Source organism: Hipposideros armiger, unplaced genomic scaffold (genome assembly GCF_001890085.2).
Source record: "Hipposideros armiger isolate ML-2016 unplaced genomic scaffold, ASM189008v1 scaffold_12, whole genome shotgun sequence".
In the NCBI taxonomy this organism is placed as follows: domain Eukaryota; kingdom Metazoa; phylum Chordata; class Mammalia; order Chiroptera; family Hipposideridae; genus Hipposideros; species Hipposideros armiger.
The window spans coordinates 2,647,985-2,662,476 of record NW_017731362.1 but is presented as its reverse complement, the minus strand read 5'-3'; the positions used below and the strand labels follow the sequence as shown (position 1 = coordinate 2,662,476).

General features: G+C 43.3%; 1 protein-coding gene across 1 annotated transcript in view; it reads right to left on the bottom strand.

The window, feature by feature from the left end:
• The window catches only part of SLC27A2 (solute carrier family 27 member 2), a 49,634-nt gene extending 42,154 nt beyond the window's left edge, over window positions 1–7,480 (bottom strand). Inside the window, exons 1-2 of the mRNA XM_019664705.1 lie at window positions 6,453–7,480; window positions 81–290 (exon numbers count right to left, since the gene is read on the bottom strand). Of these exons, the coding sequence (XP_019520250.1) occupies window positions 81–290; window positions 6,453–6,930 (688 nt within the window). The 5' untranslated portion in view covers window positions 6,931–7,480. The remainder of the gene's footprint in view (window positions 1–80; window positions 291–6,452) is intronic.
• Window positions 7,481–14,492: the final 7,012 nt, after the last annotated feature.

The window sequence follows — 14,492 nt, the reverse complement described above, 5'->3', positions numbered from 1 at the left end:
AGAACATTTGAAAACCCAACCCAACATTTAACTCATTCAGGATAGGTCCATTTCCTTTAGAATCCTCTCTTTATTTTTACCTGTGGTTCCAGAAGTATAAATGTATAAGGCAGGAGTGGAAAAAGTGACTTCAGACCTCCATGACTCTGGGATAGGTTCAGTTGATGTTTCATCCACTTTGTCTAGGAAAGAGTCAACCCCACCTGTGTTGGAAGTTCTGCTCACATAATAGATGGACACATCATCTTTTTTCAGGCTTGGCAACACTTCTTCAACAGCTGCTTGTAGTTCTTAATAAGAAAAAAATCCAAACAAATTCAATTAGTCCATTAAAGTCCTATTAATGCATTAAGCTTCATGGTAATTTTGTTTTCAGCATAATTTTTGCTAAAATGTAGGTATGACAAGTGATACTTATAGTTATGCATTTTGAAACACGGAATTTGCCACATCTGAAAATATCACAAATTTCAATATTTGAGAAAAGGTTGGATTTTGATGGTTTCATAATAAGCAGATGGCTGGTTGGAATCTGTACAAACAAATGGACATATGGGTAAAAACCAAGATATGTAAGTACATAATTTATGCATATCTGATATACATCTCAAAATACTCCAGAAATGACTTTAGTTATTCCCAATATGTGCCCCACAGGACCAGTGGTGAAAAAAAAATTTAAGGAAAGAGAAAAGAAATGAAAGTAAGGAAGCCATGCTAACTAACAGAGCTGATGGAAGCCAACTTTATATAACACTTTGTTTGGTTTTTTTTGGTTAACACATCAGTATCAGTAGTTCCGTTAGGAAGCTTCAGCTGATTTGAAAAATAAGCTCCAAATTTCATACGCACATTCTTTGGTCTGGGAAAAAAAAATAAAATGATCACTGTGTTTTAAAAATTGTGGGTCACAAAAGAATAGTGGGTTATTAAAATAATTTAAAGTGACCGGTATTTTTACAAATTAAAATAGACTGAGATAGAAATTTTCTTCATTTAGAAAGTCAACTGAAACACAAACTGATTCTAACACAGCTCTTGGAGACAGTCTGAATATAGTTTTTAAAATGCCATTTGTAACTGTGATTTTGCATTTCTATCATTGACAGTTTGGAAATATAGTATTTAATAACCTATCGTCTAGTCTATACATCAACCTAATGTGTGTTGGAACACCTTTCAGACAGAGACATCCATATACACCTCCACCTCCTCCACAAGTCACCCTGAGGTCAGAAAGATGTGTAATCAAGGTGAAGTCCCACCAGGAGTAAATAAGTATTTAACAGAGAAATACATACTCATCTTACATTTATGTCATTATGTAATTTCTTAATATTATTTTTCCATTTCTCTCAGTTAAACTTCTTGCTTACATGAACTCGTGTTTTCTGAGTAGCCCTGGAATCAAAGGTAATTCCTTGTCATGAGGTTACCAGGTCATGCCATGCCTTACATAACTGCTATCATTTGATATCCCTAAGCAACCATGTCATCTATTGACCAACTACCTACTTCCTTATTTCTCAGAGGCTGTGGGCAGGTCCCTTTTAAATATTGGTTATTTCCACTCATTATGCAGAATAATCTGAATTCTATCCTGCGCCAGATTCAATAACATTAACGGCTGATTTAGAGTTTATTTTGTTTTTACCTCTTTACTCCCTTCTTGTTTCTACAGAAATGAACTGTTAAATATTCCCACATATGCTAACAAAGTGCTGGTGTGCTTTTCAGTGGAGATGTACAACCACTCCCCTTGTAAACGTTAGTTATGAGCAGGCCAAGAAGGAAAATTTGAGAGAACATCTTTAAGCTAGCTTTCCATGCAGACATTGGGCTAGCTGGCTGGGATCTCAGTCCCTTGAATATTTGATGTCTGTATTTCTGTCCCCCCACCATCCTACACACAGACCCTCCCGCTCTGGTTCCAGCCCATTCTGTGCTCATCAACAGTTCTCTCCCTGGTAATGAGACCCAGTAAGAGAGCAGTGCCTCTTTTCCACAGCCCAGTGCCAGAGGTAAACAAGTCTGTGGTAGGGTGAGGTTGGGCCTTAGGGACATTTGGTCTAAATGGATTTTCTCAGGTTAGGATACAGGTGATTTTTTTTTTTTTACATAATTTTTTATGCCCTCCTGCCCAACCCAATGGTTCTTAAGCTTCAGAGAAGAAAGCCTGTTACAACCAACCAGAATGGAGAAACTCATTAATGCACAAGCATTTATTGAGTGACTACTATGTGCTCCATGTTGCTTTTTTCAAAGGGCATTTTTTTCAAAGGTATAGGATGGAATTCTAAGCCTTTGAGACAATCAAAGTGCATTCTAAATGACTCCTTGGGCAGCCCAGAGGGATCAGAGGAGTGAAGATAAGATTAACTCTATACCCTCATCCTTGACTACCATTTGAACTGGAAAATTATCACCTTCCATGGAAATGAGGCCTCTGCTGTTGGCCATTCCTTGGATTCTTTGAGTCCTATTTTCTCAATAATGTAATCTCGTCAGTAAACAGCTTAAAAGAATTACTATTATTTAAGTTTAGTCTGCTGTTGCCCTTACAGAGTTAAACTCTTTAATGAAGCATCTCATTGTGGAAGGTACGTGATGAAAACTACTTCTGGGTTCCTCTTGCGTAGAATAACCCCTCCCCAGTTGCACTTGCCTAGCTCAGGTGTCAAGGCTCCCAAGAAGCCTTCCCCCTCTGCTCTTTTCCCTCCACAGTACTTTGTAGCTCTCCCAGCATACTTATTACATTCTCCTGGGTATTACAATCATTTGTGTATGTGGCTCAGTTGTTTTACTGGACTGTAAGGCTCCTGAACTAATTCATCTTAACTCCCCACCCCATCATGGCAACGAGCTTGTACCTGTGGGCACTCTCTAAATATTTCTTGATTTGACATTAAATTGTTGTACCATCTGCTTTTCTCAATCTAACCTCAAAAGTTTGTATGACAAGACTTTTCCTTGGTCCTGACACTAGTTTTATAATGAAGCTTTAGAATGTTCAATAATGCAATACTTTTGAAAATTATTGGAAGCAGTTTCCTTTATCACATTGCTTAAAGGAGGTCCAATTTTGTTTTTCACAACCTTGAAAAACAAGGTCAAAGGTAATCCGGGACATTTTATAACCTCTCTGGATGTCAGTCTTGCAATAGAAAGACTCTTTAACGGTTAATAAAGCCTTGTGAGAGGCTTGCATGGCTATGTTGAGTCAGGCAGTGTAGAACTTGACTAATGAAGTGAGCTGATGAAGAAGTCCTGGGTTATCCTTCCAGTAGAAGAGCTAGTTTAGCAATGATCTTAATGCTAGCATAAATGAAAATAAAGCAAATTTACTATTTTCAGACGTTTTTACAAAATATCCTGTGTTGTATGAGATTAAATATGCTTTCCTGTCTTTCTCATATTCTATGTTTGGGAAGTTGCTTGAAAAGCTCCCAGACCAACAAGCTGGTTTCTATCAACACCACAAAACAGGTTGAAATAAGTGAAGGCAATTTTTTCCATGAGATTATTTACACCATACCCTGCCCCAGAGAAGGATTCTGAAATGTTCTCTAGGAGACAGGACATATTCTGTGGGAGAAGGGTGCTTCTGTTTAATTCAGGGATGTGTTTGTGAGTCTTTGACTTTGGTAAGTAGAGTAAATTCTGAAGAAATAACTGGGTACTGAAATTCCTGATACAGTTGAGCCCTGTTAAGCTTTACAGGTCCCCCAAATTTATGACAACTGGATCAATCCTCATGATTAATACCACTGCCCTGGTCCTTTACATACGTTCCAAAATGTGACAGTCAGAACTCCAGGGCTCTTACTAACTCACAAGCCCTGAGCCCGAAATTCAAAGTCCAGAATCAAATCCTGTTGAATTGTCACCACTCCAATAGTTTTACAACTCCTCATCATTATTTACCATGTTCAGATGGTGTAATAGAACAAAAGTACCCTGGAAGTGAGAAAAAATTTGAGTTCTGTCCCCAGTTCTCTGTTGCTAACTAGCCATGTGACCTTGCACAGGTGATACCACCCCTCTGGGTCTTTGTTCTATAGAACAAGTGGAAACTAGACTGATTGTTTCTCAAAGTCTAGTTCTCACTCAGATCATCTGCTTCAAAATCATCTGGGAGTGGGGTGGGGCTTACAAAAAAACCACATTTCTGGGTCCCACCACAGTCTTACTGAATCAGTGTTTTTTGGAAATGGGGTTTAGGAATCAGTTTTTCAAAATAAGCTTCCCAGGTGATTCTTATGCTCATTAAAATTTCTTTTCTAAAGTTTTTATTGAAGTTGAAGTTTTTATTGAATTAGAATATCTCTAAGATTCTTTCCAACTTTAAAGAATTCTAAGAACCAGTCAATTCAACACATGGGCATATTTACTAAGCATGCAACTTTGGACTCTGTTACCACCTTTGCAATAACTGTTCCCATTCAGAGCGCAATTCTGCCTGTTGTGCAATGGTCTCTCAGTGATTTGGAAAAACTGAATGTTTTGCAAATGTGTGGCTTTTCTCAAAGGTCAGTTTATTGCCAGAGAGTACCATAGGCCCACTGGAAAGGAAAGTACAGGTACACTAATCTAAACATAATGTTCAACAGCAGAAGACTGCTGCCTGGGTGGAGAAGGAGTTACCTGGCTATATTTCTGACTTGATTACAGAACCAAACTCTACTATAGTCATTTAAACCCAAGCTTCTTTGTCAACAAAACTCCCAGTCCTTGACCTTCCTCACAGGGGGCCTGGGATGCAGTCATGTGCTGCATAATGATGGTTTGATCAATGATGAACCGCATATGTGATGGTGTTATACCATATAGCTTAGGTGTAAGTGCATGCTGTGAGGTTCACACAATGACTAAATCGTCTAACGATGCATTTCTCAGACCTTATTCCCATCGTGAAGCAGTGTCTGGCTGTACTATGCAGTTTAATTGTATTTTAGCCCCGTCTGGGGTAGTACAAAGATCACTGCACTAATAACTTCCCTCTGAATGGATTGGTAAAGTAACAGATTTAAGAGTCTTCTAGTTACAAAGTAACGAAGTTGTCTCTTGTCCCAGGCAACTAGAAATTGTTGGGAGTTTTCTTGAAAGGACCATCACCTTCAAATAACTTGGTTGCCTTTAAAAACTGTCCCTGTTTTTAAACTTTATACTTTCATTTTTTTGGATTTTTTAAAATGCCAGGTGAAATAGGTGTGTAAGTTTTCTGGCTCCTCACAAGCGAATATACATCTCATCTTTTTGTGACACTAGGCAAATGGCTTAGCTTGCCTCATTTCCTCAGCTATGAAATGAAGGGGGAAAGCAGATGGATGCTTGATCCCTTCCAGCTCGATTGCTTTACGGCTGTGAACAGGAAGGTAGCACGACATAGGGAAAGTCATGGGCTTTGAAGTTGGACAGACCTAGGTTGGAATTTTAAGGTTCAGTTTCCTCAACTGTATAACCAGGGGTAAGGATATGTAATCTCTCATAAAAGCATCCAGTATAGGGCTTGCTACAAAAAGGCATTCCCAAAAGGCGAGGCTTCCTGGCTTCCTATTCCTCATGTCTTTCAGCCCACACTGGCTAGGCCTCCTCTTACTGACAGAATGAGAAGCAACTGCTAGTTCTTATGCGAGTGCAGAGAGAAGCTTTCTGGGAAGGAAAAACCAGCGGCCCCTGGGTCACAGGTTCTTGGTTTCTTTCTGACCTGGTCACCACTGTAGCATTTCAGGTCTTGTTGAAATGTAGCAGGAGGTAACAACAGAACCAAGTGTCACTATTGCTATAGAGAATATAGGGGCTCACTAGGGCACTGCAGCTGATCTCCAAAGTCTTCTCTGTGGGGACTAAGTAGTGAGAATCCTACTCTCTGCAGTGAGAATCCAGGGAGGCTAACAGCACCTGAGGGCCGGAAGCAGCCTTGATGACTGCCTCATTACAGATGAAGAAACCAAGGGTCAGAGAGGGGAAGTGACTTTCCCATGGTCACACAGCCAATCAAGCAGCAGAGGTGAGAACAGTTTTTGCGGATCCACTGGTGTTCAGTCAAGACTCTGCATTTTAACGCAGACGTCGTCAGTCTTGGTTAAGAGATTGGACTGGTGGTAAATGTCCTGGTTAACCCCCCCTGCTCCCAGCTCTGTGACCTGGAGTATGAGGCTTCACCTCTCTGGCCCCAGTGGTCTCATCTATAAAGTCCGATAGTAAACCCTACCTGTTGTGAGAATTAAAAGCAACACTGCATGTATAGTGCTTCACAGTGTCTCTCACCGTCAGTTTCCACGACTAGTGGTTCTAATGATCATTAATTAGCATTTCGAGGAAGCCATCCCCTTCTTCTACACCTCCAGTTCCTATTTGAACCTCCCCCTCGAACCCCGTACCCTACGCTGTGGCGGGTTTTCAAGGCGCAGAGGAGCCCCATGCCAGGGCCGAGCCATCCCCGGGCTCACCTGGCGAGGCCAGTAGCACCTTCGCCCCGCAGCACTGGAAGCAGTGCAACAGGGACTTCGCGCGGATGTTGCAGTTGAGGCACGCCATGGCACAGCCCAGCTTGATCAGGCCCAGCCACAGCCACACGTAGGCGGGTTCATTGCCCATGAAGATCGCCACGCAGTCTCCTTGGCGCAGGCCGAGGCGGTCGTGCAGCGTCCGCGCCACCTGGTTGCTGCGTCGGTCCACCTGCGCGTAGGTGAGAGTCTCGTCGCGGAAGAGCAGGAAAGGCTTGTGTGGGGTCTGGCGCACTTTCTCCAGAAAGGCATGCAGGATGGTGCGCACCGGCCGCTGTTGCCGGTAGCTACGCATCCGCCGGGCCAAGCTTGCCAACAGTAAGAAGTAGCCCGTGTCCTGGAAGAAGTAGGGGCAGCAGAAATTCACCACCAGCGGCAGGAGCAGCAACCCCGCCAGCACCGTGTAGATGGCGGGCAGCATGACGGTGGCGGGGCCCCCTGTCCCCGCGAGGGAAGAGGGCGCACTCCGGTCGTGCAGCGCGGCGGCGGGGCAGGCTCCTGGCGGACGACGGGCGGGCTGCGCGGGGGCGCACGGAGAGGCTGGGGGAACGGCGGTGCAAGCCAGCTGTCAGCGCCTTCGCGGGCTCTCTGGTACGTGGAGTGGCGTGTTGGCTGCCGAAGGTTCGGGGTGCAACCTGCCGGCTGAGCCCGCCCCCTCGTGGGGGTGCAGCCACCTGCGCTCCCGACCTGCCCCTGCGGTCGTCCCTTGGCTGGGAAGGCAGCTCCGCGGCTCTCCGGGGTCTCGGCCACTGCTCCGCCTGAATCTGGAGTTCTGGGGTCAAGTCTGAACTTTCCTGCGTCGTAACCAAAGTACTTTACACCTCGGAGCTTCAGTTTCCTTATAAAAGTGATGATAATAAGACGTCTTAGCGGCTGTTGGGAAGATTGGAGGAGATAATGCAGACACAGGGCTATTATTTATTGCTACCGTAATAGAGTGCCTTATAGAATTGACTTATTGTTATTATCAGTAAAGTGCTTTATAAATGCCAGACAGCCCTGTTATTTATTAGTAACGGGTACCAGGTGCACCGCCAAATCAGAATCCTCTCTCTCTCTCTCTCTCTCTCTCTCTCTCTCTCTTTCTCTCTCTCTCTCCCCCCCCCTCTCTCGCCCTCTCTCTCCCCCTCTCTCTCTCCTGGTCCCGGAGGCGGTCTCCGGAGGCAAGTGTTCAGGGTAGAACAACAAAAGCACCAGCGATTGTTACCTCCAGCTCACCCAGCCCCTGGGTGCAGGACCAGAAGAGGGCGCCCTGGTCTGAGTTGGCCCGGTCCGGCCCAGCTAGACCAAATTTGGCGTGAGGTAATGCCATACTTTGCCAACTGAAATGAAAACCTGGGGAAATTTTGATTTGTTTTAATGTTTTGTTCTGTTAAGTGATCCTCTCCCCCACCCTCCATCTTTGTATGTTGAAGATTCTCCATTATTGTCAGATTCAACACACATTTACTGTGGCTCTGTCAGAGAATAGGGCCACACAGGGGCAATGAAGTACACGTTCTTGGCATTTCTCAAAAGCCATTTCTTTTAGTGTGACCCTTTCTTTTCTTTTCTTTTCTTTTTTTTTTTTTTAAGATTTTTATTGGGGAATTGGGGGGAGGGTGGGAACAGTGCTGGGGAATTGGGGGAAGGGGAACAGACAAGTTGCTGTCGTTTTGTTCCTCAGTCCAGTTGTGGAGGACGTTGCTTCACTGGCCCAAGTTGGCACTATCATTGCGCTCTTCCTGGGCGAGGCAGATCAGTCGCCGGCTTCTGGATGGCTGTTCACCGCGGCTGCTGGCCGCTCACGCTGGCTGCTGGCCGCTCACGCTGGCTGCTGGCTATACACGGTAGCCCATGGCAACCCACTGCAGCAGGGGCTGCAGCCTACTCTGTCGTCGGTGACTCACGGCAGCCCAGCTCCAGGTTGAGCTGTTGTTCAGCATCTTAGCTGTGGAGGGCAGTGTCACTGGCCCTCATATGTGGGATCCGAACCGGGGTTCTCTGGCGTCCCAAGCCAGCTCTTAACCAACTGAGCCACTCAGCCGACCCCTAGTGTGACCCTTTCTTTTAATTTCCCTTAGAGCTACTTCTATACAGAGTGAATATTTGCTGCTTGCTATTGAGGAGGGTCAGGAGCTTTCTTCTCCTGTCTTCCTGCGTTCATCCATCTCATCCTTACAAGACACAAGTGAGAATGCCTACTCCTCCCAGACACTCTGCTGGGGGCTTCCCTATGGTATATTTTTGGTGCCTCACAGTCTTTTAAAGGAGGCACTTTCATGCTCATTTACAGATAGGAAAGGGATGCCTGGAGAGGTGAATTAAGACAAGTGAGTGATGCATGGGTTTTGAAACGGGTATCTGTTTGGTCCCGGGGCCCACTCTTAGCAACCATGTTATGCTGTCCTCCTATTCTGTAGGTTTTTATCCATGTTCTGTTTGTTTTCATCAATTTTCTTTCTTTCTCCCTCCCCCCACAATCTTCCCCTTCCCCAATTTTTAGCCCCTTCTTTTTATCCCTGGGACCTGCTCAAGCAACTCTTTGTCTACCTTTTCCCAACACTTCCATGGCAGATCCAACTACCACCTAGTGACAGGTTGCATCATTTCCCTGGGAGGAGTTGGTGCCCTTCTTTATCCTCGAGAAGGCGGTGGTGTTAATCAAAGTCGGGCTCAGGACAGAAACCATTCTGGTGGGCACCTCTTCTTTCACGTTGAAGCTCAGAGCCCACCCTCCCTTTCCATCCCAATGCTACCCGTTCATTGCTAGTCACTTCAAAAGCCTCCTGGACTTGTGTTGTCCCCGAAGAGCTGTACTCCAGAGCGCTGGAATACTGCAAATGCCCACGTTCTTTTCCTTTATTCTGAGGATCGCTTTAGCTTTGCCCATCACTAGTTTTTCAGTTGCAAGTGAAAGAAAACAAGACGCAAACTGGCTTAAGCAGAAACAGGACTTAAGCAGTAACCTCAGAGACGAGGGGTAGGGTAGGCTTCGAGTGGGCCTTCATTTGTGCTGTAAGTGCTGGGACTTAGTTTCCCATTTCTCTGCTCCACCTTTTCTGTTGTCATGTAGGCTCTCCAGTCATGATGCAAAGATGGCTGCCAACCCCTTAGGGTTACATGCTTCCTGTGCACCCTCAAAAAATGCCCTGCACATGGCCCTCTGTATGGCTTTGTTCATGTCTCTTTCCCCCCGCCACAAACTCTCCACCCCTGTAAATCCCAGCTCTCCTTTAAGGCAGTGGTTCATAGATGTCTGGATTTCTCAGTCCAGTAGCATCAAAACAAAATTAGGAACCTAAAATAAAGTACCAACTTTTTAATTTTTCAAGTAAAAACATCTTTCCCCAGCCAACCACAGTCTGTTCTTATTATTTCATAAAAGAATGACATTTTAGCACCAAAAAGGAAAGTAACTGAACTGTACACTTAAAAATTATTAAAATAGGGCTGGCCGAGTGGTGCGATGGTTAAGAACTGGCTTGGGATGCCAGAGGGCCCCGGTTCAGATCCCACATATGAGGGGCAGTGATACTGCCCTCCACAGCTAAGATGCTGAACAACAGCTTAACCTGGAGCTGGGCTGCCGTGAGTCGCCAGCGATGGCGTAGGCTGCAGCCCCTGCTGCAGTGAGTTGCCATGGTCTACCGTATGTAGCCAGCAGCCAGCTGCAGTGAGCGGCCATCCAGAAGCCAGCGACTGATCTGCCTCGCCTGGGAAGAGTGCAATAATGGTGCCAACTTGGGCCAGTGAAACAACGTCCTCCACAACTAGACTGAAGAACAAAATGACAGCAACTTGTCTGTCCCCCTTCCCCCAATTCCCCAGCACTGTTCCCATCCCCCAATTCCCCAATAAAAATCTTAAAAAAGTATTAAAATGGTTAATTTTATGTTATGTGTATTTTACCACAAAAATGTAAACAGGGTGCCCAAAAAATTTACACACATTTTAAGAAAGGAAATTGTATTAAAATTGTAATACTCAATGTATGCCAATAACAAAAGATGAATACAAGTCACATTTAACTTCTGCAATTACAAGAGGTGCTCAAAGTGGTCCAGACACTTTTGATTACAGCGAACTACTGCTTGAGCAACGTTGACCAAAGTGTCCACTTGTATATATATTTTTTGGCACCTCCAGTACAAAAAAGGAAAAATACACTCAAAAAGGAAAGTATACTCCTTTTCAAGATAGGATGAAGACAACATTACACCAACATATAAAAAAGATTGAAATTGAAATATTTTTGAGTGCAGAAAAAAAATACAACTTTTAGTTTTGTTTATTATATAGAAATGGTTGCTATGCACGTTTGCCAATTTAGAAATATAAATTCAACAGTGAAGCACGATGTAGAGTCAAATCTTGGGCTTTGATATAACTTAGGAGTGTTTCAACATGGAGATCTCAAACATGAAACTTCCCTACCCCTTTCCCCTTAGTGAAGCTGCCTAACCTCTGTCTCTCCCATCCCCCCATATCTACTGAGCCTACTTATTACCTCCACCAAGTCTAGTCCCCTCATGGCCAGACACTTCAGTGTGGCCTCTTAGACTCCTCTTTTCCTAAACGTTGTACCCAGAGTGCTAGGTTACTTCAAATGCCCACTGTCTTCTCTCCTATTCTGAGGCATTCAGGGGACAGATGTGAATATTGGGAGTGCACGCTGATACCTGCCAGCTTTGGTAGGACTTCTCTGCTGTTTTACCTGAATACATCCATTTCTGCTGATGTCTTAGAGAAGGCCTCCCAGCGGCAGCTCCTAACTCCCTTCAAAGCCCCCAATCCCAACCTCAAATGTTCTTTCAAAGCGGTGGTTTCCCCCTCTTACTTTATGGAGATGAAGTAGACCCTGGTTCTCAAACTTTTTGGGCATCAAAATTATCCAGAGAACATAGCTTGCTAAGCCCCACCTTCAGAATTTCTGATTCAAGAAGTCTTGGGTGGGGCCAAAGAATTCATATTTCTAAGAAGACACCAGACAACGCTGATGCTGCTGGTCTAGGGGCTACACTTGCAGAACCATGGACTTAGCCACACAATTTCCAAACTACTCAGCAGAGCCCCAAGACTTCCGAAGGGCCGCCAAGGAGAATCCATTGCAGAGCATGGGAAAGGGGCTCTGGCATCCCACCCTAGCTCCAATCCAAGCAGCTCCATGTATATCTGTTTTACATATTGGATTTTCATGTAGACCTCACATGAAAAAAGTGTTCCCCAAATCTTTTAAATCCTCCATCCTGTACAGATCTATTCCTTGTACTGAACGTATAAACCTACCATGCAGCTTGGCTCTTGTTAGTTTTGCCTCCCAACTAGAATTCAACTTCCGGGAATGAAGTAATGGAAAAGAACATGAGACTTGAAGTCAAAGGACCTGGGTTCAAGTCCTCACTTCTCACGTATTGACCTTTATAAATAAGTTACCTGAGTTCCCACAGTGCCCTGTCTTAATTTCATAGGTCTTGAGGCACCTAATGCACATGGACTGTTGTTGGTAGAAATGTGTAGGTTATGAAGCCTGCAGCTTTTTTGACATTATGTACTAGAAATAAGAATTTTATGTGACTGACTCATTCAGTGCTTCATAGGAACGTTCATCTCCGACTGCATTGTTTACCATGCATCAGTCGCATTTCTTGAAATGTGGGTGCTGCTATCCTGTCAAATGCCTAGCATGGTGGAATTTGGGTATAGACATATGGAAGATGTAGGTATTCAGAGAGGAAAATGGTGACAGTTTGGTGGAGATGGCATATGCTGAGATTGGCCCTCCTTTTATTTATTTATTTATTTATTTACTTTATTAGTTTCAGGTGTACAAAATAATGTAATAGTTAGACATTTCACCCCTCACAAAGTGATAACCCTTCTTCCCCAATCTATTGACTCTGACATTGTATATATTTATTATAATTCCATGGACTCTATTCCCTATGCTGTACTCTGTATCCCGCGACTATATATATATATATATATATATATATATATATATATATATATATATATATATAAAATTATAGTTGACATTCAATATTATTCAGGTTTAGCTTCAGGTGTACAGTGCAGTGCTGAAGCATCTACACCGTCCATGAAGTGGTCTCCCTAATAAGACAAGTGCCCATCTGACACCCTACAAAATATTTACAACATTATTGATTATATTTCTCAAATTGTCTCATATCCCTGTGGCAATATTGTAGTTACCAATCTGTGCTTTCTAATCTCTTCCCCTTCTCCCTTATTCCCAACCCCCTCCCATCTAGCAATCATCAGGTTTTCCTCTGTGTCTCTGAGACTATTTCTGTTTACTTTGCTCATTTATTCAGCTCTTTAGATTCCACACATAAGTGAGATCATATGGCATTTGTCTTTCTCTGACTGACTTATTTCACTTAGCATAATGTTCTCTAGGTCCATCCATATCGTTGCAAATGGTAAGATTTCATTATTCTTTATGGCCGAGTAATATTCCATTGTTTAAATGTACCACAATTTCTTAATCTGGTCGTCTACCGATGGACGTTTCAATTGTTTCCAAGTCTTGGCTATTGTAAATAGCACTGCAATAAACATAGGGGTGCATATGTTTTTTTCCAATTAGCAGCTTGGGTTTCTCTGGATACATACCCAAGAGTGGAATTGCTGGGTCATACGGTAGTTCCATTTCCAGTTTTTTGAGATACCTCCATACTGATTTCCATAATGGCTGCACCAATATGCAGTCCCACCAACAGTGCACCAGGGTTCCCTTTTCTCCACATCCTCGCCAGCACTTGTTGTTTGTTGATTTATTGATGATAGCCATTCTGACCGGAGTGAGGTGGTATCTCGCTGTGGTTTTTATTTGCATTTCTCTAATGATTAGTGAAGTTGAGTATTTTTTCATAAGTCTGTTGGGATTGGCCCTTTGTTTGGACAAGGAGGGTGAGGAGAAACTGGGGACAATTGGTTGGTAATAGACATGAGGAGCAGGGTCCCCCTTTTTCTGGCATCCTAGTTGTGCTTGCTAACTACACAATCAAGACAGAATATAATTTGAGAAAAAGGTGTTTCCTCTAATTAGTTCTGATCAGAATGCATTTGATTTGGCGTTGAATTCTAATTGAGGGGAAAATCCTAGCGAAATGATTATTGCTTCTCATGCTAATATGCATGCTTCACAAAATTTGTGTTCTACTTGTTCAATAACCCTCTCTTTCTTCTTTAAGCATCTCACTACAACCCACAACTCCCAGTCCCAGCCACCTTGTGCTCTTCTCCATCCCAGAGTGTACTAGTAAATTCTTTACTCCTTTCCCCTTTGTTCCTATCTTTCCTTCCCTTGTAATATCTTCTTATCTAATTCTTAAATGTAAAAGTTTCTTAGAGTTGTGTCTTCAACTTTCTTGTCTCCATCTCTTTCTTTGTGGCCTCATTTATTCCTATGGATGCTGAGGACTCTCAAGTCTACATATTGAGCCCAAGCCTCTCTCTTGGGTTCCAGATCTGATTTGATGTGGCATACAGAACACCTCCAGATGAATGTACTTGTGTTCATTCAGTCACTCATTAATTTATTAATTTAGCATTTATTTAAAGTGTAGTAGGTGCATGCTACTTCAGAGTGATTCAGGTAGGGCAGATATTATTATTCTCATTTTCAGATGAGTAAATAAAGATTTAGGGAGGTGAACCAATGTGCTGAAGGCCACACACACAGCAAATCAATTGTGGTGTGGGGACTATGGCCCAAGTTTTCTGACTCCTGGTTAGGTGCTGGTATACAAAGTATTCTTTTCTTCTTCATTTTTTAAAGGATGGGCATAGACTAATTGATTTTAAAAAAATTCAACATGTAATTCTTTTCTGTTATTTACAAAAGCCAAAACTACCATAGAGGAAAACCTGGTTCCCAGTACCATCAATATATTTATTTATTTGGCATTTTAAAATACACACAAAAATAGTTACAGAATTACTAAATCAATACCACTGCCAACACCAATTTGCCAG